At 46.0% G+C, this 27,689-nt stretch overlaps 1 protein-coding gene across 12 annotated transcripts; it reads left to right on the top strand.

Annotated features, from left to right (window-relative positions):
• kifc3 (kinesin family member C3) lies at positions 1–27,617 on the top strand. 12 transcript variants are annotated; one of them, XM_086293669.1, is made up of 24 exons: positions 1–955; positions 9,668–9,788; positions 13,781–13,923; positions 14,373–14,408; positions 14,604–14,760; positions 14,875–14,960; positions 15,649–15,714; positions 16,573–16,716; positions 16,798–17,079; positions 17,240–17,413; positions 17,795–17,881; positions 19,287–19,434; positions 19,955–20,085; positions 20,255–20,366; positions 20,887–21,068; positions 21,242–21,346; positions 21,483–21,613; positions 22,162–22,285; positions 22,525–22,654; positions 23,069–23,298; positions 23,390–23,536; positions 23,673–23,802; positions 24,360–24,517; positions 26,516–27,617. In XM_086293669.1, exons 1-24 carry the CDS (start codon positions 704–706, stop codon positions 26,522–26,524), a joined length of 3,285 nt encoding a protein of 1,094 aa, XP_086149795.1. In that variant the 5' UTR covers positions 1–703; the 3' UTR covers positions 26,525–27,617. The 12 variants fall into 12 exon arrangements, with proteins under 12 accessions (XP_086149795.1, XP_086149880.1, XP_086149969.1 ...); XM_086294134.1 differs by having other exon boundaries at positions 3–955; positions 24,471–24,517; XM_086294390.1 differs by lacking the exon at positions 1–955 and adding an exon at positions 4,365–4,490.
• Positions 27,618–27,689: the final 72 nt, after the last annotated feature.

Consider the following 27,689-nt stretch of genomic DNA (forward strand, 5'->3'; position numbering starts at 1 on the left):
TTCTCTGATCCACTCAGTCTGATGGAGGTGAAGACGCGACCTGCCACAGTGCTAATCTGTTCCATTCACAGAGCAAGCAGTTTGCTGCACCTGCTGCTCATCCACAAACTCTGTGAGGAGAAGTTCTTGGACTCCACGCAGGAGCTGGATTCGTGCTTTTCTTGCAGGTCTGCACAACAAACTTTGTTTTTTCTTGCAGTGGAGCTCAAGGTCAGAATATCACTGCAGGGAAAACTCTGCTGAAACTTTGCATCTTGCTCTGCGTCCATGTTGCACTTCGAATCACTTTTCTCTTATCTGGGGGTTTTTGTTTTTGGTGCACGGCTCTGCAGCCTCGCTTCAGAGCAGGAGGCGTTTGCACAGTCTTGAGTTTCACTGAGAAACTGAAGCTGGCGGCTGCAGGCTCTGGTTACCTGTCTTGATAACCGTTGGCGTAACAGCAGAGAGGAGGACGGGACAAGGTTCAGAAGTTTTTATCGTCTGTGGATGTTGGCGGGGCGGGGTTCGGGACAGAGGTGAACAAACACAGCAGGATTTAAACAGCTGATCCTTTTTAGAGGAAACATTCAGAGCGAGGATCGTCAACCTCAGCGGGACCCAAACGAGACGCCTGTGAGCTCCCACCTGGGCTGGAACAACCCTGTGATGAAACCAAACACCCACCCGAAGCACCCTAGAGTCTGAGGGGTGGGGGGAGGGGGTCATGTATGTCCTGTGCACCCTGGCGGTTCTGATGCTCCACAACCTGATTAAGAACCGGAACAAACCGGAGCAAAGCCAGTCCACCGAGGCTGCGGGACTGGAAGGTCGTCGGAAGGATGGGGGCGCCGGCGACGGGTGCTGGGGGACGTCCGGGCCCCGGGATCGAGTGGATGGATCAATGAACCGCAGAGCTGAGGGGAGGAGGAGGCGAGGGGACATACGCAACCTCCCTAACGGCAGGAGGCATGTCCAGGTGAGGAGGAGGTCGGGTTCAGGCAGCGTGAGGTTTCAATTCTTGAAAATATTAAAACATAAAAACTTTAAAACAAGTTTGGGAAACGGGGGACTCACTCCTAATTTTAGAAGGAAATACAAACTTTTAGTTACTTTTAGTTACATTTTCGGTGAGTGTGAGTCTGCACTTATTAAGGATTGACCCCCTGATTTGATCTGAAGCGCGCTCGATCAGTAAAGCTCGGAGTGTAAAGCTGAACCCTTGTTTACCAAACGGGTGACGTGCAGCCTGAGAGACTTCACAAAAATGAGCATCAGGATCTTTGCAAAGGTCTTTAAAGTATTTTTATTTGACTGATTATTGTTTTTAGACTGATTTGTTTACATGTAGAAATATTTTTACTTCATTTCAGTATCGTTGGCCTCACTTCAGCTGGACCATCAGGTGCACTGGACCATTTGTAGCCTGAAGCTTTTACACCTTTAATTTGGTCAAATTAGTTATACAATAGATTATAACACTGCGTTTAAACAAGTAAATCTTTTTTAAATTATGATTTTGTTTCCATGAAAACATGATCAGTCTATTTTTAAATCAAAGAAGTAAATGTTGTTAAAACTGTAACCGTGATGATCACAGCAGCAGTTATGAGAGCTCGGTGTGTTTTTTGTCCTCGACGTTTCGGTGTTTGTGAAATCTGCTTTGGTGATTTATTATTATTATTATTATTTTTTAATTTGTATTTTATTAGTGAACAAGCTGCTCTTATTTTGAAAAGTCAGCCACTGCTAACCAGTTAGAGGTTAAACATTTGAAATCCACTGAGGAGAACATGATGCACAGGATGCTTGAATCTAACGCGACTTCATTTGTGAGTGCCGGTGTTGTGCCAAAAAAAGGTCGTCTACCAAAAACTGACTGCTTGTATTTAAACTGCTATAAATAACTGGTTGGACTATAATATGTGAAACATATGTCAAATGTATCCCTCATGAATGATATCAAGTCATTTTGAGCCACAAACAACATTCCTGTAACAAAGTAGAAGCTGGATCAGTTTTTGGCAGTCACTTATTTATATGCTTTATTTATCCAGTTAAAAAATATCTTGTTGTTATTAAAAATTTGTTTTTTTTAAGAGTAATCTGCCCAAGAGGACAGCTGACAGTGCAACAAATATACCAACAGTTATGTAAACATATTTTAAGTGGACAAGAAGGACTGGATTAGTTACAATGTAAGTAACACAGTTATAAAGAGAAACGGGTCATTTTTAAATGTTATATTCAACCCCTTTGTGAACCTGTTCACTGAAGTCTATTTACAAACACATGTTAAGATATTACACATAAAAAACACACAAACATTGGAAATCACTGTTTGACACAACACCGGCTCGGAGGCCCTGCAGGCACCAAAATGGAACGAGTCCTTTCTTTGAAGCGTCAGGTCTCGCTCATCTTTGCATTTCCTGATTAATCCTGCAAACAGTAAAACAGACATGGCTCAAACCCCACAGAGGGATTATACAACACTTACACTAACACTGCTAAAGTACGAGTTAGACTCCCGGCCGACTGTTTGGTGAAGACTTCAGTTTTCGTAATGAGCGACTCGTTGCACACGTACACAAACTGAAGGCGCTGACACACATTCACAGACGGGACTTGTGTGATTTCTGTGGAGTGACTTTCACTTACAGCGGGGCGATTTTATTTTCCAATCCTTTATTGTTCAATAATCATAAAGTTGTGATTCAGCAGTTTTTACCTGAACTTGCTGACGGACTGAGGAATGTTTACAGCTGCACAGTAAAAGTTATCATATCTGACTGCAGCAGTAAAATGTCACTAAATGTTAAACTTTACGGGAGTTCTGTTGTTAGGCAAAGGTGAGTCTGCTCTCTGATTGGCTTAAAAATCACCTGTCTGATACGAGAGGTCAGCTCAGCAGGGTTTACGCGGTCAGTGACTCAGACTTGGTGGAGCTCTGATACAAACGCAGATAACACTTGATTGTGGAAAAAGCCATTAAATGATAGCAGGGCAAACTTTTACTGCGGAGTTTATTTTGTGATGGACCGATGTGACGCATGTTTGGGTCTCATTGTCAGATTTGTGGTGTTGTGCGGTTTCTGTGAAGTTTGCTGCTATAAAAACTATAAGTGCACTTGTTTTACACTCAGGTCAGCTGGTGTGAAATATTTCACAGGTGATCAACCTGTAGTTCACATTTATGTGTCGGCTGTCAGAAACGGCGCCACCTGCTGGTCGTGTAAACTGATTGCACTTGTGTAGACGGAGGTGAATGATGAGCTCGGGATGAACAGATGTGGAGTCTGAGCTGGAGGACGGACTGTAAGGATGATCTCAGGTTTCACTTCAGCTTCTTTGTCCCACCCTCGGGAGGCGCTAGAGAACATGGAGCAAATATGTGACTTGAACTGCCTGTGAACATGCGAACTGTGTGCGTTTATTTTAGTCCCCCTGCTTTACTGTAAGTAATAATTAACCCCAGGAGGCATATTTGTATAGTCTGAATGTAGGGACAGGCGGGCACAGTGTTGTTCAGATATGGTCACTTTTTAAATGTTTTCCCTGTAACTCTCTAACACTCTGAACATGATGAAAACCTGCATCAACAGTAGCCGCTGGGACCCATCAGAGGCTTCATGCTTCCAGTTAAATCTGATGTTTGTTTGTTTGTCACAGGACATTTGATCGCATGATATAAATGTCTGAAATCCTCTGCCTCCTTATAGAGAGACGGCATTCAGGGTCGAGCGCGTTGGTCACATCAGTTATGTAACCAAATATTCATCAGCATCCTCTGATGGTATAATCTGTGAGCTCCCGTCCTGCAGGACAGGACAAGCTTCGTTTTCCCAGAAGTTTGTATAACATATTCTGCAAAGTTCCCCAAAGATTATACTTTATGAAAGGCACAAACAGGATGTGTAATGTGTTAGTGGAATAAAAAAAGTAAAGATTTTACAGTTTAAGATGCGAATGACTTAAACAAAAACAAAAAAACAACCTAATTTGATATCAGTTAGACAAACGTCATCAAATACATTTAATAAAAGAAACTTAAAAGCATGATTTTTTTTTCCTTTCTTAATTTTGATTGGGTCCTTGAGCTGAAACCCTCACCTTCCCCTCACGTAAAGCCAACCTTGTGCATTGTGGAGTCCTCGCATCTTAACTGTAAACTTCACGTCCCCACAATCTGAGTAATACGAGTACACACAGTGCTGAATATTTGAGGTGGGGGAGGAGCAGCCGCTCTCGCTTCAGTGGAGGCTGAAATATTCATCCGCTGCTGGGATGGAGCGAGGAGGAGGAGGGGCTACAGGAGGTGTGATGCTGCTGTGCTGTTGCTAAGGAAACGGAGGGAGGAAGCTGTGTGTGTGTGTGTGTGTGTGTGTGTGTGTGGGTGGTTAGGGGGGTTGGTGGGTGTCTTTGACTCTGATCCTGCTGCTGTGTGTCGGCGCGAAGCTGCAGCAGTCTGGGCGATGCGGCGATGATGATGTGGACGGAGAGGCCGCAGGGAGGTAAGAGCCGGGCGGATGGTGCAGAGAGGGAGGTGGGGAGGGATGGAGGCGCTGCAGGAGGAGGCGGACATGTTGAGCAGACATGGAGGTCTGGCTGTAACCTGATGCAGAGCAGACGCTCGTGTTTCATGACCTGAATACGAGCCGTCGGTGGCACAAAGCTTCATCCTCATTCATCTGGTTCCTCTCCTCCTCCTCGCTTTCACGCCGTTTTATCTCGCCACAAACCTCTTCCTGTCCATGGAGAGTTTACCAAGGGACCCGTAGATTGTCCTAATTGAAGCGCACGTCTGCTTTCACGCATTGTGTCCTTGCAGCATGTGTAGGCGGAGCCACTGCCAGGTATTTTTAGCCTCTTCATAATGACTTCAGCAGTTTGTAAAAATAAGTGGGTCAAAAACGTGAAGCGTCTGTGGGACGGAGCAGGTGCAAGCGTCCTGATGATGATGTCACTCATTTATCTGCCTGTTGTCTGAATCCCGTTTAGACACCTGTGAGCTGAAACAGCAGCTAAGGTTGTGCAGGGAGTCTGCCTCTGCTTGCAGAGAACATCCAGATGTTTCCTGCTGTTGTTCAGCTTGCTGCCTGGAACAGATAAACGCTCTTATTTTGTTTGTTCTGCTCTTTTCTGAGAGCTCACAGATGCAGATGAACAGGGACTCAAAGGGCTGCGTTTAGATGCCAAAACAAAGCAGGTTGGATACAGATGTCTTTATCATGCCATCCTCTTTGTGAGACATGAAAAATAATTTCAGGGCATCAAAGATGTTGTTGTTGTTTTCAGTTGTAGGAAATGGTAAGATTATTTGAGAGGTTATAGTCTGAACTTTGACCCTGCAGTTTTGCTCTGTGGGGCAGACTGGCTCTAAAGATGAGCGTGTGCAGCCAACAGAGAACAAGCTGAACAGACGTCCCCATCAGCAGCGTAAAATTCCCCACACAGCTAACCACAGTGAACACAGGTTAACATGGTGTTGTTAAATGTCGGGTTCCCTTTTAGCTGCTTCAGCTTCAGGTTTGAAAAAATGAAAGATGTACTTCCTGTGTAGAATGTGTGTTTGTGGGGTAGCGATGATGATGATGATGAATGATAATGAGATCTGAGTCTGAGTACAGGGAGAGAAACGTAAAGATTTGACCCAGTTTGGAGGAGGCGGCTCTTAAAGTCTCTCCAGGAGGTAAACGGAGCAGGATGCTCACTTTGTTACTGTGACACTGAAGAGAAGCCGAGGATGCCATCCTTCTCCTTCATGCTTATTTCTTTCTAAGGATGTAAACGTTTGCAGCATAAGAGGATAGAAAGTAATTCAGAGGTTACAGTTGACAGAAACTGTATCTGCACGGTGAAATCTGAGGGTTAAATTACAGGTTTATCATTTTTTGTCTCCGTTATGACAGGATCAGTGTAAAAGCTGAGAAACGTGAAGATTTTCTTTCTGCTTTTGTCCAGTTTAATTACAAACTTTTTTAAAATCACGTCTGAATCTTAGATTAAGGATTTTTATTTCCCGTCTAATTCGGTTCACTGTGAATTTGTTTTTTTAGAGCCAAAAGTGAACGTGAGGTATCAGCCGATGAGGGAACGTTCACATTTTAAGAAGGTGCCTTGGTTAACATAACCATAAAGTGGCATTAGCCTAAGGTTATATTAGCACATTGTGGTTAAAGTAAGGTTAAAAGTGTGTGTGTGTGTGTGTGTGTGTGTGTGTGTGTGTGTGTGTGTGTGTGTGTGTGTGTGTGTGTGTGTGTGTGCTCATTGTGATAACTGGCAGTGTGAGAGGTGAACGTGAGCTCTGCTGTGTGCAGGGAAAAATGTGTCAGCAGCTGTCAGCATTAATAAAGCTTTGATATACTGTGCGTGCGTGCGTGCGTGCGTGCGTGCGCGCACACGCGCTAATCTGCACTTTCACCATACATTGCATGAGTCAGCAGCTCCAGCCGTGTAATTCCTTCCTAACTTGTAGGTTTGAAATATCAGCTCCACACACCAGGCAGCTGGAACATCTGTCTGTACGTGCTCTGCTGCTCTCTGTGAGCGGGAAAGCGTCGGCCTGGCTGCTGTCAGGAAACGGAGCTGTGGCCGGCTCTGGATTGGTCAGCCGCACGCCGGGATGAGTAAAACGCTCTCGGCCTAAGTGCTCGTTTATCGACCGCGTTTCCGCTCCGAGCGTCTCCTGCTGGCCTTTGTCCTGCAGTTTAACTTCATGTGTCCGAACATATGCTCCTGCCCAGATGGTTTCCATGTTCTTTTTGTTTTGTGTCTTTTCTATTCTTGGCGTTGATTTCTGGTTCGTGATCGCCTCTCTCTCCTCCGTCTTCACTTGGCTCGATTTACCTTCGAAAGGATCCTGTGATCATCAGCCTCTGTTTTCTCTGGACTTTCAGGCCTCTTCGTGCTGCTGAGCCTCTCTGTGACGATCAGCTGTGGTCCTGCTAACGTTCACGTCTCCTTTGGTTGCATGTTGTGGGTTCAGAGAACCATTACCAAATCTAAATGCCACAGTCCAAATCCCCTTCATACGGTTTACCTGCTCAAATGATGAAGAAATAACAAAAGCAATGAAGCCCACCTGTGCAGGTTTTTGGGATCCTGCCCAGCTTTCTTTTGTGTAATGCCCTCAAATTAAAGCGGATAATCTGCACTGCGAGCCCACGTATCTGTAACTTAAATATATTTTTAGCAGTTTTACTCTGATGACCTTCCAGAGATGGGATTTGTGTCTGGCTGGAATCGATCCAGCGGCCTTTTGCTTTCCAAGAAGGTGTGCTAGCCGCTGCCAAAATATTATTTTTTAATATTGTACATAATTGTAATAAAGATCTGTTAGTGATACCAGGTGCATCTAACCTTCCCCATGGTAGAATTAATCCATCACAGTGACCTTGGGCTATGAACGGATTACTGAGCAGGGTCAGAGGACCTGTGGACTACAGCAAGGGGTCCTGTAGAGTCTGTGCTGGAGACGGCAGGTAGTTTGTAGTTTAAGTGGACTTGAGTCCATTGAGTGGATGAAGTTTCTCCTGATAATGTTCGTCATCTCTTCATTCCTTGTAAGCAGACAATGTCGTCCACTCGATACTGAATCCAGCTGGATCCACATTAGTTTGTTTTCTTTAAACTTTTCCTTTCGATGCATTTGTGGTGAAAAAGAATGAAAAAGCTCGGCTATAACGTTCATGTAGAACTTTATGTTTAACTGCAGGATTCTCAATCAGGTAATAATCACAGAACCGGTTTGTGAGGTGGAGGCAAACCTGTGGTGTAAAATTTCTCCTGGAAGTTTAACGTAAACGAGCTGAGGTGTGATTGGTGCTAACGACGTGTGAGTCGCGGTCACTCGAGGGTTAACGAGGCCATCTGCTCTCAGGATTAACAGATTACGCTCACGCTTGGCTCATCCTGACCAGAGAGACTCCCGATCAGCTGTTCTGGGATCAGCTGCTGGTAATCCTGCAGGTGATGTGGCGGTGAGGCTGTAGGTGGGTTAACTGACCGCCGTGCAGCAGGAAGCTCTGACCACCTGTCTCACATGTCCCACCTGAGACTGCGGCCGGTCGCTGGTGCAGAGTGAATGGGTGACTGGGACCAGCTGTGCGGAGTGGCAGCATGCTGGGCTGGGTGGGAATGCTGATCAACAAGAGCTGGCTGGACCGACAGCGCTACGTCCAGCCTTCAGAGAGAAGAGCTCGCTGTGGACCGGAGGCTGTTAGAGAGGGAGGCTGTCGGCTGATTGGTGGAGTGCTGCAGGTGAGACGGGACGGGACACCGACGGGCTGTGATGTCGAGGTCTGAACTGAGAATGCTAATGTAAGCAACTTAGCTTAAGCCTCAGGATGTTACCTAAACGAGTCAGCCAGGTGTGTGTTCGTCGTGTGTCGGCATCGCTGATATTTCCAGGAAGGATTCACTCAAAGACGTTTCCTGCTCGGCTCTGTGGAAGTTGCCAGGTGTGTTTCTGCTTTAGTGGTCATGACCCACTACACGTGCTCATTAGTCTTTTCTGGTGTTCATCCTGTACTGACGTCCGGATCGGCTGCTATCCGGCAAAGATGAAGTAAACTGACGTCACAGCTGCTGTTGTTAGCCACCTTTTCTGCTCGTCGTGCAGATTCTCGATTCTTGTCGCTGCAGCTAGATCGACGACACGAGTGCACGGCTGTCGGATTTTACTGCAATTCAGTGATCATTAAAGAAGTTCGGAGATTCACAGATCAGTGTTTCAACAGTTTGAAAAGATGAGACTTTGTGGAAAACTCCCTGCAATTTCTGTACTTCCTGTTTCTGATGAATCCTCATCCTATATCAGCACTGATATAGATTTTGTCTGAGTGGCGACACCTACTGTTCAGGAGAATACTGCAGCTGTAACAGCAAGCATAAATGGAGGTGGCTGTGCGATGGCGGCAGGTTTAGTCAGACCTTCAGTATTGGGTTAGTTTGGTTACTTTGGAGTTTTCCACAACTTTTCAGTGGTTGGTGCCACTTGTGAACCCAAATACGCCACGAGTCACGCCACGCTGGTGAAGACTCAGGTGGGTGGTGATTGGTGACACAATGAGAGTCTCCACCTGTTGTTACAACCAGGTACTACAGCCAACCGGCAACTGCCGTCTGTTTGGCTCTCACACATAAACAGACGATTAAAGTCCGCCTACCTGCTGCCGTTTCTTGAAACGTCTGGTTTTAATCCCAAAAAGTTGATTCTGTTCATCTGGACGTAGCGTTTCAGAAACGTTTCGTCACTCATCCAAGCGACTTCTTCAGATTCAGTTTCACAGTTTTGAGATATTCCTTGCCTGCATGGTTGCTCCTGCATCAAGACGTCTGGTTTTAACGTGTGTAATATTAAATAATATTTGCAAAGTTGTTTCACATAAACGTTCGTATCTACTAAAGCAGGAACGATGGAGCGTTTGATGGAGAGGCTCTCTGATGATGAAGTGGCAACTAAAGCGCTTAACATGTGGAAACGATGTGTGAGAAACGTTATGTGAAAGCGTTTGGCTCATAACCTGTTGGGTCAAACAAAAGGGGGTGGGGCTTATCTCAACCAGCCACCAGAGGGCGCTGTAGTGTAATCCATCCATCAAGAATAAACTTCAGCAGCAGAAGCTGCTCTTTTTATCTTCACATCTTCTTGTTTTTAACCTTTCTGTTTGTCCCTCTGTGCTTCCAGCCGGTCCAGCGGTCCAGCGCTCTGGTCAACCCGGCGGTCATGTTCGGCACACGAAAGACCTGGGACCTCGGCCACGCCCCCTGCCTGCAGGATCTCTGGAAGAAAGACCTCTCATTGGATGGTGAGTCAGCCGCCTACCTCGGGAAAGAAACAGCAGCGTGGCTGCATATTTTCTGTGTGTGTGGAGGAGAGGTGAGTCATACCTGTGTGTATGATTGAAGCTCGGCGGTCAGAGGGATCCTGGGACTGTCAGTGGGGGGGACAGGTGAGCTGAAACCGTCACGTTTGCTTTATTGACTGCTGCTCGCTGTGTTTTTCTCAGCTGCTCGTTTCTCAGCGCGAGTCCCCGGAGAGCTGGATCAGGTTAACAAACACTGCAGCTATTGTCTCTCCTGTTCACTCGTCAGACTTTCATTCTGCCCCCTCAGCCACAGCCGTGTGTTTAAAGAGGCTCAGGGCTCCAGGTTTGTTTGAACGAGGGTTTAGGCGATTACAGGAAAGGGCAAACCTGCAGTTATTTTCATAATGTTGGTAAAACTTGTGTCTGAAACTTCAAGTTTCAGTTTATTGTGAGTGAAACCGGGTGAGCAGGTGGAAAAAGCTGAGGTAAGCTGCTTCACATTCCTGCTGCATAAAAACTTAAATGTCCTCTGGATTAAAATTAATATCAGCTTAAAACTTTTCATTCTACCTGCTCGCAAGTTTCATCACGTCCTTGGCACTGCTGCAAGAAAGTTTGGTGAATGACTTTTGAGTCATTATTGAACTGCTTAAAATAAGTGTGTGTGTGTGTGTGTGTGTGTGTGTGTGTGTCGCCTGTTCGGCTGCTGGAGTCTTGTATTATCACTCATCAGCTTCTTTTGGAATTCAAGTCACCAGAAATTTACACGTTTGAGGTTTCATCTCATCCCAGGACAGAGAGGTGCAGGACGAGTTGGATAAATTAAAGATGAGAAATGATTCTTACATTAACATCTGGGAATAATAAAGAAGGTAAACGATGAAGGCACTGAGTGCAAAAGCAGCTTGTAGTGTGTATCCCTGCTGAGTCGACACATCCAGGCGCTTCATTCGTCTGTCGCCTCCTCTTTGTGATTTGCTGACTTGAGTGTAATGAGTTGATCATTTGCTCTGATATCGGGGCGATTTTCAGTCCTTTGTTCGGGGAATCTCAAATGAAGAAATATTCTGCACACAGCATACGTCACATATTTAAGACGTGCACATCTGAGCTCATTGAGACTTTAGAAGCCACTTCTTTTAAATTAGAGTTTTCTGTTTCATGGTTTGTGCAGTGCTTTCACTTTTAAAACTTTGAGAATCTTCATAAATTACTTTGGTGTCTGGGTTCTCCCTTAGAGATGTTACTCCTGCAGTTCAGTTGGTTGTTCTGAATGGGATGCTTCACGAGTGCCTCCTAGATGAGGTGTTTAACTGGCAGGAGACCTCAGGGCAGATCTATATCTTGGCTGGTCTGGGAACGCTTCAGTGTCCCTGCTGGAAAGCTGGAGGAGGTGGTGGTGGCTGAGGGGAGGCAGGTCTGGGCATCTCCACCCCTGAAAGCGTAAAAATGGATGGATGGATTTCTGTTGTTGTTTTTTTAAGGCTGGCTATGAAGACAGGGGAGGTATCATGTAAAGCACATCATACTTTTTTGGGGAGGGAGGCATTTTTACTTTAATGAGTCAGTAACTTCACCTTTTGTCATCTATTGAAAGATAAACCTGCAGTTTTTTTCTCTCTCTGAAAGTCCCAAGGAAAGGAATCTCCTGGTGATGAAACTCTCCCCCCGGAGTTTCATTTGGACTGTGGGTTCCTCCTGTGGTGGAAATGCAGGTTGTCTGTTGCCAAACAACAAAGGCTTTAAACAAAGTGGTGACGAGCCGCCGTCTGTGAAATTCAGGGTGGATACTGACGTGGATTTGGTTACTGTGCAATGTCCTCTTCAAGGTCTCCATTAAAACTCTTTTGATTATTTAGCCAGAACAAAACTGGTCAGTGGGATCTTCTTTGCTGAAACGCTTTATAGAGGCTGAGGGATATTGAGGTGAAGGCAGTGACGCTGCAGTATTTCCCTGTCAAACTGGGTCATACTCAAAATCGCAACCAAGTGATGAAATATGAAAGTGTAACTGGAGGCCGGAGGAATGCGGACTGTCAGACATGTAATTTTCTAACACGTCAGCAGCGTGTTGGACCTGTGAGCTGAGGTTTCAGCATTTTTTTTTTTCTTCCATGTGTAAACATTTACTGTGATGCAGGAAAAGCAAACGCGCAGTACTTCTGTGTAATCCTGTTTTCTAATCCGTCATTATTTGGTTTAAAGCAGGTTTTCTGCTCAGTTTGAGTCCACGATGCAGCTCTGAATGTTAAACTTGGACAAGAAAACACAAAAACAATGTCTGAAGGTCGGCGAACAGCTGACTTACAGAAGATAAGATTTAAACGGTTTTATGGGCCCTTTGTTCACCTGGAGCAAAAGCACAAATAAGAAAAACAATTCAAACAAAATCAGGGAAAAGAGACGAATAGCTCGAGACTTTAGTTTCTGTTGTTTTCTATTGTAATATTGGGCGTCACACTGACCGTCAGTGCCCAATATTGCAATAAAGGAATACACAGTTTCAAATCAAATCAAATCAAATCACTTTTATTGTCACATCACATGTGCAGGCACACTGGCACAGCACATGCGAGTGAAATTCTTGTGTGCGAGCCCCACAAGCAACAGAGATGTGCAAACACAACAACACAAACGAGCAAAATACAAGAATGGCCAACCTGAAACTAATAAATATATGTACAATATATAATAGTGTATGCATTTCTGGATGTGTATACTAAATATTTTTGTGTGTGTGTGTGTGTGTGTGTGTGTGTGTGTGTGTGTGTGCACATATTTACAAATTAAATAGTAAAAAAAAATAATAATAAAATATATAAAAATATACAGAGTTGAATATGTGCAAAACAAGTGGCATTTATATACAGTGTGGAGTGCATAATGTTTCACAGCACACTTGTTTTCATGTCTGCCAGCTGGAGTCATGTGAGTGATGAGTGCCATTATATTGTCAGATGGAGGCGGTTTGAACATAGCTTTGCTTTGCAGTGAGCTCGGTTTTACTTCCTCACAAACGACGTTTGGTTAACACACCACGGGCGTATTGTACGAGGTGTTGCAGAATAAGCAGAAATCTTCTGTGTCTTTCATTAAATAAGCGGCACATAACTTAGTTGTTTAACTCAACCGTCTAGATGTGTGAAATTCTCATCCCTGAGGAGCGGCCAAGTCAAGGTGTGACTAAGGGTTCTCACAAAGATGGAAAAACGGGTTTGTGTGTATGTTTGTGTACCTGTTTAAACATATTTGTGGGGACCAACAGTCCTGTCCTCACAAGTTTTAAGGCATTTTTGAGGCTCAAAATGTGGTTTTACTTTCAGGGTTACACTAGGTTATGGTTAGGTTACGGCTGAGGGTTAGCGTTAGTGTTAGGCATTTGTTTTTGAGGGTTAGGAAAGCATTCTCCCCATTAGATGTCCTCACTAAGATATGAAAACGTGTGTGTGTGTGTGTGTGCGCACAGAGAGCGGATTGTTCTCAGGTTGATAAGATTTGAGGCCTCACACACTTAAAGAAACTTGTGGCGACGTGTACACACACACACACACACACCCCTCTGTGAGCAGGTTAATGTGTCAGTGGCTGTTATCAGTAGTTATCTGGTTGGACTGGTTTCCATGGAGCTGCAGGTTTACTCAGGAGGAGAACGGGAGCTGAGAGAGAGGAGCTCAGCTTGTTTCTCGCTGTGACCTCAATAATCACTGATCACTTACAATCTGCTTATAGATTACCTTACACCCACTCAGAAGGTGCTTTCTTCTGAGCTTATCAAGGTGGGCCCATAGTTTAATTTCACAATGAGGTTTTAACACGTGAACTTTAACAATCGAGCCATTGTTAGATTTTTCCACGTTCAGTCGGAGGATCCGTGTCTTCTTCTTTTGGAAGATGCACTTTTAATTTTAACTTTAAAAACATTACTAAATGGAAATGATGCTGAGTAACACGTGACGTCGTATAACTAAGCTGTGTCTCCCGTGTCTCCGCAGCGAGCTCAGTGGACTTCCTGATGAGTGATGGTGAAGACGACGGCTCCTTCCTTTCTCTGCCAAGCACCGCCTTCTCGCAGCGCCCCTCTCTGACCGCCGAGCTCAGTGAAACGAGCGCAACCAGCCAGCAGCTGATTATCCAGGTAAACGACCAGCACAGACAATCGACTAATCAGGAGACTTAAAACGACCGTAAAAGCATGAACTGAGGCTCGACTGAGCGCGCTCACTTCATGCTGCACGGCGGCATGTCTGCAGCGACGGCGCTGACTCGCAGCTGACATCAGCAGAAAGTGACAATGTTCAGCTGACCGAGCCTCTGTCTGTTTACGCCTCGGGGACGCTTCCTGCCGTCCTGCTCGTCACATCTGTGACACGACTGCTGACGCTCTGAGTGTTGTTGCTCCGTCAGGTGACGTTGGCGACACGCAAACGTTTGCAACAGACTGACGAATGAGGGCTGGAGGCCCAGACTATAAAAGATGTTCACTTTTATTCTTTGTCTTCCACCTGTCAGATTTCTGGTTTCCCTCGTTTATTGTCCATCCATCATTCCCTCCGTTTTTGTTTTTCATGCCGTCTTCATCTGCAGAGGGTCACCTGGTCGTGCTGGTGGACTCCTGCCAACGTAAAAACCTTCACTGTCCTTGTTGCTCGCTGTAGATTCTTCTTCTTTTGTATTTTTCTGTAGCGTTTCCCTTTTTGTCTCTGACAGGCAGAGGTCGTAGTGACCGTGTAGACGTTGTTGTGAGCTTCTAGAATCAGTTGCACAGCCTGGATAATTGTTGCCGCTGATTGATTTGTGCTTCTCGTGTGTTTTCAGACCCTACAGGACAAAGTTTGCGAGTTTCAGGCTCGACTTCACTCTGAAGAAGTAGCCCGCCACCTGCTGGTCCAGCAGCTGCAGCAAAGTGTCAAAGAGAAGACGGGTGGAGGCGTTAAGACGCTACAGGAGGAGCAGACGTCAGAGACGCCCAACGGTCAGTGTTTGTAGAAAGACGATTCCATTCGATGCGACTGATCTTTCATTTTATTCCAAGATGGCAGGCCCTGCAGTCCTCTGCAGTGACGTAAACGCGTCTGTGTGTTTGTAGGTGTGAGGGTGGTGCAGCCCAGTGACCCTGCGGATCGTCTCAGCTGTCCAGAGGAAGAGCAGCTCGTTACTCGGCTGCGCACACAGGTACGTCTGCAGGAAACCCGCCGATCAAACAAGGCAGGCCTGACACTTCCCACAATGCTTTAGGGGGACACAAACATACGATATCAGCTAGCTTGTAGTCGTGAGTAACACGACGGTCTGCAGCTCTGATATTTGTTTAGAAGCTCCTGTTTGCAGGATTTGGTGGTGTTACAGACAGCTGTTAGTGAATCTGCTGCAATACTGAACACATGAACATGAATATTCAGGCGAAGGATCTTTAAGTTCTAATAGTTTATTCTGATCAGCGATGAGATTATTCTCAGGACAGTAAATCCAAAGCTGTGTGTTTCTGTGTGTTCAGACTCTGAACACTCGAAGGTGTGTAACTGAATATTTCTTTGTGTTTTCTTTGCTGTCGGGCTGACATCTGCACGTTGGCGTCAAACGTAAAGCGAGTCAGAAACGTTGACAGATTTGTTACATCAACAAAACGAAGCTGCCGGTCCGATCTGCAGCTTCATGCTCAGCGACACGTCACGGTGCAAACGCAAAGATCCCAACTATCGAATCAGTGTGGTGACATTCAGCAGAAAGCTGATCCGAATGCGATCTGCAGCTGAGCCGGCGCGTTTTGAAATGGACATGTTTAACTGAGACGTGCAAGATATAAAAACAGGGTTAAAAGTTTGTTTTTTACCTTTTTAATGATGTTCTTTGGCATCTGCAGGTGGAGGAGCTGGAGGAGAAGCTGTTGGATCAGACCCAGGAGGTGGAGAGACTTCGCTCTGAACTGGTGAGACCCTGCTGGACCATGTTGGACCATGTTCCTCAAAAACGCATGCGTCTTTGTTCTGTGTGGGGACACTTGCATGCTATAGTCGTAGGACCCACATCTTAAACTTTAACCTGACTCAAAACCTGAAGCTCGTCTGAAGGCTGTTCCAAAACGAGGGCTGGATGCAGTTTCCCTGTTGCTCCTGTTTGACAAAAACGACTCATTTTCAGTAAAATGTCCCAGTTTTGCAACAAAAGTGTTTGACTTTATGCAACAACATCCTGACTTTGGAAAAAATGTTCCTGCTTTGCAGAACAAATGTCCTCATTGTCCAGCCAGGAAAAGTGAGACAGCACTCGGTCATGTGGTCATGATGTTATCAATTAATGGGAAATTTCCCCTCCTGATTTATTTATTTATTTATTTATTTTAAAACTCTCCAACATTCAGGAGAATGTTTACTTCATACGTCTCAGTAAATGGAAGTGGAGCTTAATGAGAGAAACACTTTCCTAATAAAACAACTCAATAAGTGGTCAGCTTTAGAAGAAGGTCGGGTTTCACGTACAGGAAAAATGTTTTTCACTTGTTTCAAATCACTTTTATTGATTGCCAGGTTAATGCGTCCCTCCTGAGGACTCTGCAGTGCTGCAGACATGCAAACATCAAACAAACGTCCTACTACACAGCACCAGTTTCATTTTGCCCAAAAACAGTGGCCACAAACACATGACTTTATTTTTCACATTTTTACACCATTTCAAATTTTGCCAGGAGGCTGGGCTGGCCTTTGTGAGGACCCTAATGTGCAGCTGTGTTAAATGTTGGTACACTCTGACAGATTTTAAGGTGTTTGTGTGTCTTTGTGTCCTTTAGGGGGCGACAGACCTGGAGAAGCAGCTGGAGCTGCTGGTGGTGGAGAATGAGCGTCTGAAGCAGGAGCTGAAGTCATGCAGGAGCTCAAAGCTTCAGAAGCTCGATGCTGCCGCAGAGACCTGCAGCCACTGCCCCCACAGCCAGGTAACGTGCATGTGCGCGGGCTCGCTCAGCAGCCTGCTCCAGGTGTGCTGACGAGTTTAAACTCCTCTCTGTGTGCTGCAGGATGCGGAGGCCCTGCAGAGGGAGGTGTCCCGCTGGGAGACCCAGGCCCGGCAGAGGGAGCGGCGGCTAGCTGAGATGGAGAGAGAGCTGCTGGAGAAAAGCTCCAGGACGGAGGCCCTCCAACGGCAGCTGGACGACTCCACCCGGCAGCTGGACGACAGCCGCAGGCAGCTGGAGGAGTCGAGGCGGAGGCAGGGGGAGGCTGAGCAGAAACTCACCCTCCGGCTGCAGGAGTGCGAGGAGGAGCTCGCCAGACAGGCAGCGACGCCCCCCAGAGTCAAAGTGAGGATGCTGGTCAGGTTGAAGGAGATTAGATTCATGCCTTCAGTTTTTCAGGAGTTCCATTAGATCTGAAGTAGCTGAGTAACTCTACCATGAGAATGCAGCATCGTCTTGGGTGGAAACTAAATCTAATCGGCTCTAATTGTTTGGTGTTCCTCAGTATGTGACGCAGACGGTGGAGGTGGAGTCGGCGGACTCTCAGAAAGCTGTGGCCGAGTTGCAGGTGAAGAACAACGCCCTGCAGGAGCAGCTTTCCGCGCAGAGGCAGCTGCTGCGAGAGCTCGAGACGCAGCTGCACGAGTCGCAGAGGACCTGCGCTCAGCTCAGGACGCAGGTAAGTTCACCTGCAGCCGCACGTCAGCTCGTCCGGTTACCGTAGAGGCTCCAGAAGTGCTGCATGACCCAACCTGCAGAAGCCAGCTTTGCCTTTTCCTCGTCTTCCTCTTTAATGTCACCGGCAGCTCTATGAACGTGAAAGAGGAGACGAGCTGGAGAGGAGCTACGAGCAGAAGTCGTTTTTGTTCAGTGCTTTTCTAACTACGCATAGATGATGTTGGGTCAGAATAAATCATTTTGATGTGAACCAGACGTTTTCTTCACCTGTGGTGTGGTGAGGCAGGTGATGAGGTTCTCCTATGAGCAGACCTCAGATCAGCCAGTTTCCAGGTTAACCCCTACGCTTCACCTTTTCCTCTCCGCATGCATCCGGTTGCAGCTCCTTGCAGATCGAGGCCGTCTGTGCGGCCTCCTGTCCAAGGCCGGCGGCCGGCGCAACAGCGAGGTGGTTCGCAGGTTATCGAAGGTTGGCCACCCAGTCCTTTTCCCCGCTTACCCCGTGACATCATTAATGTTCAGAGAACAGAGGTCACAGCGAGCGACCGCCCCTGACCGAGAGCGCCGGCACTGAAGCTGCCAGATAAACCAGACACGTCAGCCACTGACGCCATCGTTTGTTACGATGCAAAGACACGATACACAAGTTTTATTAAAACATGATTACATGAGGGCAAAACGGCTGTGCAACGATGTGATGGCAGAAATAAAGATCTTGTTTAATTGGATAAAAATTTAAATATGAAGACAAAGTGTGTGTGTGTGTGTGTGTGTGTGTGTGTGTGTGTGTGTGTGTGTGTGTGTGTGTGTCAGCTTATGAGAGTTTCTCAAATCTGTGGTTTGAACTGGTTTAACTGGGACGCTTCAGAGCCTCAGACCCTGTGTGATCACCCAGTGTGTGATTTTTAAACCATCCCAGTAACTGTCCCAGTGCTCCCTGGTTATTGCAGGCTGTGTTCACATTAAAATACAAAGCTTTTATTTTGGTTGTTCTAGTTTAGCATAAAGAAAGCGTTAGCCCAGCTCCAGGTATCAGCCAACCTGGCGAGCAGCTGCTGGATGAACCATTAGTCATCAGTGTGAAGAAGCCTTCCCGTATGTTCCTGTTCCACCTGTGTGATACACCTGTGTGTTCTCCTGTGACACTAGCTTTTGTGTTAGCTGTTCGCTTTGACAGTGTGTTAAAAAAAAAATTTACTAACTGCTGCTTAGCTAACCGATGTTAGCTGATGTTTGCTGGTGATCCTGAAGGTTTTTTTCTCCTCGCTGCATTTGAAGCGTCACTAAAGTCTGAGATGTTTCCGTGGTCTTGTTAGCTTTGTGATCAGCTGTGTCTGGTACAGCTGATGTAATGTTATTCTGAATATAACTTTAATTAAACATGAAAACAGTCTGCTAATGGAAGTTATCCTCTAAGAAATTCCATGTTTGAAATGTAAAATTAAATTCTGAGTTCTTGTGAATCCAATAATTTTAGCTGTAAATGTGAAATTATATTTAAAATTTGAGTTTCCAAGTAACATCTGTAAGTCATTTTAGTCCAATCCTAATTAAAGATGCCTACAGTTTATTTTTCACTAGCAAAAACATTCATTTCTTATTAGTGAAACTGTAGATCTGTAATTAATGTATTTATATTTTGAAATAACTAAATGTAATTTGGCCTTTTTGTAATTTATGTTGATATTATCTGCAGCAGTATCAACATTTCACATAATGTTTAACGTTATGGAAACAAGTCAAACTTGAATCGGGGATATTTAAAAGTTTTCCGTGAGGCTCGTCGTACAGATGAACGCAAAGGCAGAAACTCGATGATGTGCTCGGGTGTGTATTCTGACACTGGCCTCCACCTGTGTGCATCCGCCCTCCAGATCCTGGTCTATGAAGGAGAGATGGAGCGAGCTCAGGGTCAGCTGGAGGCGGAGATGCAGAACCTGGAGGAGGAGAAGAACCGTGTCATCGAGGAGGCGTTCATCCGAGCCGAGAGCGAGATGAAGGCCGTCCACGAGAACCTCGCAGGTCAGACGCAGTTTCCTGTTGGTCTGAACCGCAGACTGTGTATATGGACTCTGTGACCATTCCCATGTTGTGTGTATCCATCACAGAGACGCAGGTATCCTGTGTTCTTGGTAACATCCAAATAAAATCACTCGGACATCTTGGAGAGTCTGTTAGCACAGTAACCTCACTGCAGCCATATTGGTCACCTGAAGACATTAAAAATGCTCCAACAGCACAAACATGGTCCAGTTCAGGGACTCTGGTTAGTTGAGGTGAAGTCAGCAGAAAGCTACAGAGGCCACACCCCTAATAATGCAAATTTTAATGCAGGAGACTTACCAGGCATTATAAAGGAGGAAATCATCTGCAGAGACCGAACAGTTTGTGTATCCGGCTGTAAACACGTTTATTTCTGCTGCAAAGTTTTAACTTGGGAGTCTATGGGGACCGACTCACTGCTGCCTCTGCTGGATGTTGGAGGAACTGCAGGTCTTGATGCTTCCTCGTTAGCTTCATTTGTTGTTGTTGTTGTTTACAGGTGTGCGTATGAACCTGCTGAGCCTGCAGCCGGCCCTCAGGACTCTCACCTCGGACTACAACTGTCTGAAGAGGCAGGTACAGGACTTCCCCTTCATGCTGGACAAAGCAATCACGGAGGCCAAGCAGGAGGTGAGTCAGAGCCCCGCCCTCATGGTTACGCTCAGAGATGGGTCGAGTCAAGACGCCCTTTAAATGGGGAAAAAAAAAAACTATAAGTGTTAATTCATACAAATGATTTTGCAGTCATTTTATAAATATTGTGTGTGTGTGTGTGTGTGTGTGTGTGTGTGTGTGTCAGATCTGCCAGGTGATCAGTGAGGTGAGCAGCACCAACCAGGAGCTGCTGCGTAAATACAAGCGAGAGATGAACCTGAGGAAGAAATGCCACAACGAGCTGGTTCGACTCAAAGGTCTGAAACAAGCTTCGTGTTTTCTGTCCGAACGTTTCATAGCTCCCGCTCTCACCTGCTCGCTCACACACCTGATCACAGATTTTAATACTTTAGTAAAACAAAAATCTTCTATTAAAGAGCTTTAAAGAATCACATATTAGTCTGCAACATGGAGCATATAGCTGCATTTTATTTTGAAGGAGGTGAGAACCTGCTTTTCCTTGTTTCCTGTCATGTCTTACTGACGAGCTCATACCAAAAACTTAAGCATCAGGCTACTCAAAACATCAAACACAGGTACAGAGGGGCAGCCAATCAGAATAAAGTTGGCATAAAGAGGGCGGAGCTCTAAATCGGCTTGTTTCAGATGGAGAATGAACTCCACGGAGGATAAAGGATTATTTTGAGCCATGATTCATGCAAAGCTGCTCTGGTAGAGACCGATAATCTCACCTGTGCAGATGCAGGAAATGATCTCGTCTGTTTGGTCAGAACAAAATGTTCTAAATTCACCGTGCTGCTGTGTTTGGTCTCCAAGGTAACATCCGTGTGTTCTGTCGCGTCCGGCCGGTCAGTCAGGAGGAGCAGGACTCCGCCGATGCCAAAACCATGCTGAGCTTCGACTCGGACGACGACGCCATCCTCTACCTCTCTAACAAGGGCAAGGTCATGACCTTTGAGCTGGATAAAGTCTTCCCCCCTCACGCCACGCAGGAAGAGGTGAGCGTCCTCGGAACGTTTAGATTGTTGAACTTCAAAATAATGAAGCCCGAAACGACCTCCAGGTCAGAGGCTCGTCTTGTGAGCAGATACCCCATCGGTCATGATTTTTGTGGTCATTGTGAATAAAGGTGTGCGTCTCATCTGCTGGTTCTCTCTGATTGGCTCATCAGGTGTTTCAGGAGGTTCAGGCTCTGATCACTTCCTGTATTGACGGCTATAACGTCTGCATCTTCGCCTACGGGCAGACCGGCTCCGGGAAAACCTACACCATGGAGGTAGGACATTTATCCGCTCAGAAAAGCTCAGTTTTTGCTCCAATAACAAGACACAAATTCAAATGTAAGTAAAATTTAATCGAGATGTCGCTGAATACACCTGTAAACTCCGCCTCCTCTGCCTGTGGACCTTCAGGGTGTCACTGATAACCCCGGCATTAACCAGCGTGCTCTGCGGCTGCTGTTCTCCGAGGTATCGGAAAAAGCTCCAGACTGGGACTATAAGATCACCGTCAGCATGGTGGAAATCTACAACGAGACGCTGCGGTGAGGAGAGAGCTGTCCCGTCTGAGGGCCTCTGACCCTGTAGACTGATGATGGCTTCATTTACATGTAAACTACAGTGTTTGTGTTTACAGCGATGAGGAAACATGAGGATGTGTTTCAGGGTTTGAAGTGTGGAGGTCTGTTATCACAGGTTTTACTCCCGCCTCCTCGTATGGGAGCAGCTGCAGAGCAGTTATGTAAAGCTGGACCACTCCATCTGTCCAGCTGTTGTGTAACAAAACATCTGTGCAAAGAGTCAGAGCTCAACATCTGGCGAAAGGTTTTCTTGGCAGAAACATTCAGAGCTCTGAAGGTCAGATTAAACTCAGATTATCAGACTGAACAACACGAAACAGAAAAACGCAGAAATGGGAGAAAGGCTTCACGAGCTGCAGTTGGTGAAAGGTTAAAGATTTGTTTCATGCTGCAAATTACGGATCTCTTCAGACCCCTGAGGGCCCCTGAGTTCTGTTTTAATCAGCCTTCGTTGTTGCACTCAAGCCCTGAGTCGAAACCTGCAGGCACTCAAACGCCTCTGTTGCCTTCAGGGACCTGCTCGGGGAGAATCCGTCTGACAAGCTCGACATAAAGATGAATCCCGACGGCAGCGGCCAACTCTACGTCCCCAGACTGACCGAGATCACGGTGCAGAGTCCTGAGGACATCAACAAGGTGAGGACTTCCTGCTTGTCCTTTAGTGTAACATGCCTGATGATCATTTGTCTTCCTGTGATGATGGATGACGGCTTGTGTTTTAAATGTAAAAAAACAAACAAACAAAAACAACAATCAACTTTTGTGGATTTTTTTTTTTTACTGTTTGCAAACATGTGGATCTAAAATTCATCTTGCACAGGAATGATGTGTTTAGCTCCCAGCGGCTCATGGTTACTCTGTTTACCTGTCTGCAGGTGTTTGAGTTGGGTCACGTCAACAGAGCGACAGCCTGCACCAACCTGAACGAGCACAGCTCGCGGTCACACGCTCTGCTCATCATCACGGTGTCTGGATTCAACACAGCCACTGGCAACCGCACGCTAGGTACACACACACACACACACACACACACACACACACACACACACACACACACGCGCGTTTGTTAGGGTGTCTGTGTGAGGACTTGTGTTAATGCACAGTATTACCAGGACACCAAACCATAAACAGCCCTTAAAAGGTACCAGAGTGTGGATCAGATCAGCTGCCTCCTCTTTCTAAAAAGAAAAGCCTGACTTACCAAATATTTTGTCTTTTATAAAAAAATCATTTCCACATAAACTTTACTCTTCCTGTCCCAAAAATGTCTTATTTCAAAGATTATCTTTACAACATAGCTGTATTCCCCAAAACTTTCAATAAGGGGTCCAGATTTCATCAGTTTGCCCTCTGAAGAAACATCCTGGTTCGATTCAATGACTTTCCATGTGGTACTCACTCTGCTGTGCTCCGGTTTAGGGAAGCTGAACCTCGTGGACCTGGCGGGCTCGGAGCGGATCGGTAAGTCGGGGGCGGAGGGCAGTCGGCTCAGAGAAGCTCAGTGCATCAACAAATCCCTGTCGGCGCTTGGCGATGTCATCAACGCGCTGCGGAGCAAACACTCCCACGTCCCGTTCAGAAACTCGCGCCTCACGTACCTGCTGCAGGACTCGCTGAGTGGAGACAGCAAAACCCTGATGATGGTGCAGGTGAGTCCAGGAGCTGGCCAATAAAAGCAGCAACCTGAACAACCCCACAGGGCTTTGATGAAGGTGACGACTTCCTGTTTATCATCATCAGGTCTCTCCGTTGCCCAGCAACATGAGCGAGTCGGTCTGCTCGCTAAAGTTCGCTCAGAGGGTTCGCAGCGTCGAGCTGAGCTCCTCGTCCTCCAGGAAACACGAGAACTCGTCCACGTCATCCTCGCCCACCCACGACAGCATTGAGGTAAAGACGTATTTCTTCTTCTTTGGTTTATTCACGATCAGCTGTTGAATAAGGGCGGGGTTAACGGTGTGATGTAGGGTAGAAATAATTGGTTTTATGAGACAATTAACAAAAGTTACCTTTGACCTCTCTCTAGCTGGACTCCCCCCCGGTGACCCCGGTCCCTCTCCCCATCTCTCGGGCCAGCAGCGCCGGCTCCACCCTCTCCTCCGCCTCCAGAACTCCCAGCAGCTCCCGCAGGAGGTCCCAGTCGCAGCTCTCCACAGGTACACTGCGCTCAGAGGTCACATGATTAATTGGGATTGTTGCTAATAAATTATTTCAGCTGTAAGCTCAGTGTTGTAGTTTTAGCAGCAGCTCGGCTCTGTGAGGACGGCTGCTTCCCGTCTGAACTGAACCCTGCTTCTTCCTGAAGTGCCCCAGAGCGGCTTTGCATGATTCAGAGTTTAAAATAATCCTTATTTGTCTTACACTGAGCCTTGGTGCAGCTCATCCCCTTCTGCCTGAAGAAGGCTGTTTAGCCCCTCCCCTTTTGAGCTTTTGACTTTCTACTGATTGGCTCTATTTTTTTATTTTTTATTTTTTTTACTGATGGTTTGAAAAACCATCTGTCTGAGATGACCATATGAGGATATCTTCTTTATGACATCACACAGTGCCAAGAGTTACAACAAAACATTTTTTTTTTTTTTTTTTTAACACTGAGCAACCTTCATGCCATTTTTCTGCAGTGCATTGTGGGAAATGTAGGGCGCTGGTGCCTGAGCAGGGGAACAGCGGCAGCGTAAATAATAATAATGATGATAACTCCTGAACATCGCAGGTCTGAGCTGTAAGAGTGGAGGAGGAATTTTCCAGGAACGCCCGCTGTCAGTCTGTCCTCCTCCTTCTTCTTCTGTGTCCTCATTCTGTGGTCTGATTGGTTGGTTTGCAGACAGACAGGTAGACAGAGCCAGCCCATTGGTGGGGGACGGTGGGCAGGTAGGTGGGGGTGTATTCTGATTGGTGGACAGCTTGGCATGGAAGCTCTCAGCATGGCATGGTGCCCCCTCCCCCTGTCTCCTCCACCATCCATCTAATGCTCCTCACCTCTAACCACAGTGTGTGTGTGTGTGTGTGTGTGTGTGTGTGTGTGTGTGTGTGTGTGTGTGTGTGTGTCGCCTGTTCGGCTGCTGGAGTCTTGTATTATCACTCATCAGCTTCTTTTGGAATTCAAGTCACCAGAAATTTACACGTTTGAGGTTTCATCTCATCCCAGGACAGAGAGGTGCAGGACGAGTTGGATAAATTAAAGATGAGAAATGATTCTTACATTAACATCTGGGAATAATAAAGAAGGTAAACGATGAAGGCACTGAGTGCAAAAGCAGCTTAAACCTGCATCCTTTCTGATGACCTGCAGGGGGCGACTCCTCAGTTTGAAAAAGAAGTGCTTTGAAAATATGATTTGTATCCCAGGTAAATACTTTCCTGGTGAGTTTATGGCCTCGGTTGCTCCTTTCAGGTCTTATCAGGTGTTTAATTTTTAAAATAAAGTTGTCTTTAGTGTCCAGAAGGACGGACGATAAACCCCACGTGACGATCTCCAGTTTCAGTCAGGTCTGGTTACAAAAAGCCATTATGGAGACGTAAAAGCACTCAGAGGCTTCGGAAGCAGCTGGAAGGTTTTTTATTTTATTTTTATAAAGCATTTAGTCCTTAATGGAGCGAGGCCAGCAGTGTGATCCCGTCTCTAATCCTCCTCCTCTCTGTGCTGCTCTCAGATGAAACTGATAAAAACACCTGCAGCTTTTTTTATTTACTCATATTTCTGAATCTGCAGCAGCTAAAACCAAACGAGCCGCCTCTCTCTGTTACGGTCTCGTGACGTCCGACTGTTGGTGGGTGTTTGAGTGCGCTGGTGTCCGGATAAATCCCGTCCCTCCCCCTCGCTGCTCTGTGGCCTGGCTGAGCGTCCTCGCTGATGAGCAGAGGATTGTGGGATTGCTTCCTTCCTTCCTTCCATGTCTGCACTGATAAATCTGAAAACACTGTTTGTGTCAGTTTGATAGGAACACTTCTGGTTGTTGCTCGTTCACACTGCAGTCAGGCTCAGTCTGAGGTTTCAGCCTCGGTAGATCGACTGACTCCTGCTGGTTTTTCTGGGACCACGTTTGACAGAAATGCTCGGTGAGAGATCGTATTGATTACCAGAAGCTAATTGAACAAATGTGACATGAAGACTTGGCCTCAGAGTCGATCTTCAGGTAACGTTAGCAAAGGTGCTGCTGTTTCCTGTATTAGCAGCGACCCGATGACTGTGGAGTAAAATCCTCCATGTTTCTGTGTTTTTGGTTAGAACAGGAAGTGTTATCATGAGGTTCTTGAACCATGACTGTAAAAAGCATGAAATTGGCCAGATTTAACTCTTTAACTTTAATTGTACGTTTCATGTAGAAGTTGGAGGAAGCCAGTGTGCTGAGCAAAGATCACGTCTGTCGGTGTTCAAACGCAGACGTGATCTTTGCTCAGGACACACAACTTATCTTTAAAAACACACCTGAATGATTCTTTGACTTGAAGATTTCTGTGGTGTAGATGGAGACTCTGCTCTGAGCACCAGTAATAATTCTCATCTAAAAAGTTTCCAGACTAAATTCCTGGTAAAAACTGGGAGGTGGTTTAAAAAAATGTCAGCGGTACACAAGAGAAATATTTAAAGCCAGTTTGTTTTCTTCTGAGCAGAGGTTAGTAAGGGCAGCACAGGTGTCTGTTTTATTTGTGGTCCGTGCAGAGGCGTTAGAGGAGAGTCTGCAGGAGCTGTCGGGATGCTTTGTAAACTGCTGACGAAGTCGCTTCACAGTGTAAGAACTTTGTGATCAGCTCTAGAAAGAGCGAAATGAAGAGAAACAACATGTTTTCACATTTATTGTCAGTAGTGTGGACATGGTGAGTTAAAGGGTCACATGACTGCTGGCTGACGCTCTCGTTTCTCTGCAGGACGACTGAAGCTGACGGCCTGACGGACGCCGCGCCGTCGCTGCAGGGTGTCAGCCAGCACCCTGAGGCCTCTGCTGCTCTTCCTGGATTTATTTCCTTCTTAGCCAACGACAGGAGCGGCAAAAGCGATCAAAGACCGATGGAAACTTTACAGGACAGGACGGTCTTAAATCTGGACAGACTGTTATGAGACGATGGCCAAACGTCTGGACTGCTGTGACGTCTGATATGAGCTGACAGGACTCGCGCTCCTCCGTCGGGACTCAAAAAAATCCTTATTAACCCTGAAATCAGTATCTGCTCTCCAATCAGTATTTCTCATTGTTTCTTTGTTGCACTTTAAACTTTTAGATCATTTTCTAACCCGAACGTGGCTGATGATGTGCATAGATGCATAATGTGTTTGTATATTTATGTTTGACATGCTTTAATTTTTTTCTTTTGGAGAATACGGGCACATGAATTTTTCCGCTTTTGTTTTTTTTGTGATCCAAATTTAATTTTTTTTGTCTCCATCTGTTTTTAATCTTTTTTTCTCTGCACCGTGTTCGATGGAGGATTTTCAGGCTGAAACCTTAAAGTGTACTTTTTTCTTCATAAAGTTTAGATAAATTTTAAGGTTTTTTTTCATGTGTGTTGTGTTCCCATCTGTAGTTTCTGGAGGCTTTCCTCCTTTATCCAATCAGGGTACTCCACTGATCCCAAGCTGTCCAATAGGACGTGAGCAATACGAGGAAATCTGTACGTCGCGTCTCAGTCTTCTGCTCCGGTGGACGTTCCTTTTATTTCAAACTTCCTTCAGCTTGAAGAACAAAAAGACTCGAATCGTATCTAAACTCATTTCTTCTCTGTGTGCTTCTGCTGTCGTCTCTTCACCTGTTTGGAGAAAACAAAAACCTCCAGGAAGCCACTGGTGACCTTTGACCTGAGACAGAACACGTGTAGCTGTTGACTTGGTGCGAAGTGGACTGTTAGCTGTAGCTGTAGTAAACAGGAATGCTTAGAAACGCGATGAGCTGCTGTGTGTTGACCTGATGATCAAACTCTGCTTGCTGTTTTTGTTTTGTAATTACTTTTTAATAAACGCTCCAGAACAAACGCACACGTCGGCATCGTGTGGACACAAATATTTAAAAGAGCAGTAAAAAGGAGTGTTTGACACACCATCACTGTA

This window comes from Aulonocara sp. 'chitande type north' Nkhata Bay, linkage group LG1 (genome assembly GCF_057382095.1).
Source record: "Aulonocara sp. 'chitande type north' Nkhata Bay isolate Kocher_YH1m ecotype deep benthic linkage group LG1, A_spYH_male_GT1.1, whole genome shotgun sequence".
NCBI lineage: Eukaryota > Metazoa > Chordata > Actinopteri > Cichliformes > Cichlidae > Aulonocara > Aulonocara sp. 'chitande type north' Nkhata Bay.

Coding starts and splice junctions, on each gene's coding strand:
- kifc3 (XM_086293669.1), top strand. CDS start 704: ATGTATGTCCTGTGCACCCTGGCGGTTCTGATGCTCCACAACCTGATT. Junction 17,414..17,794: donor GCGCTCAGCTCAGGACGCAG/GTAAGTTCACCT, acceptor ATCCGGTTGCAG/CTCCTTGCAGATCGAGGCCG. Junction 20,367..20,886: donor CGAGCTGGTTCGACTCAAAG/GTCTGAAACAAG, acceptor TTGGTCTCCAAG/GTAACATCCGTGTGTTCTGT.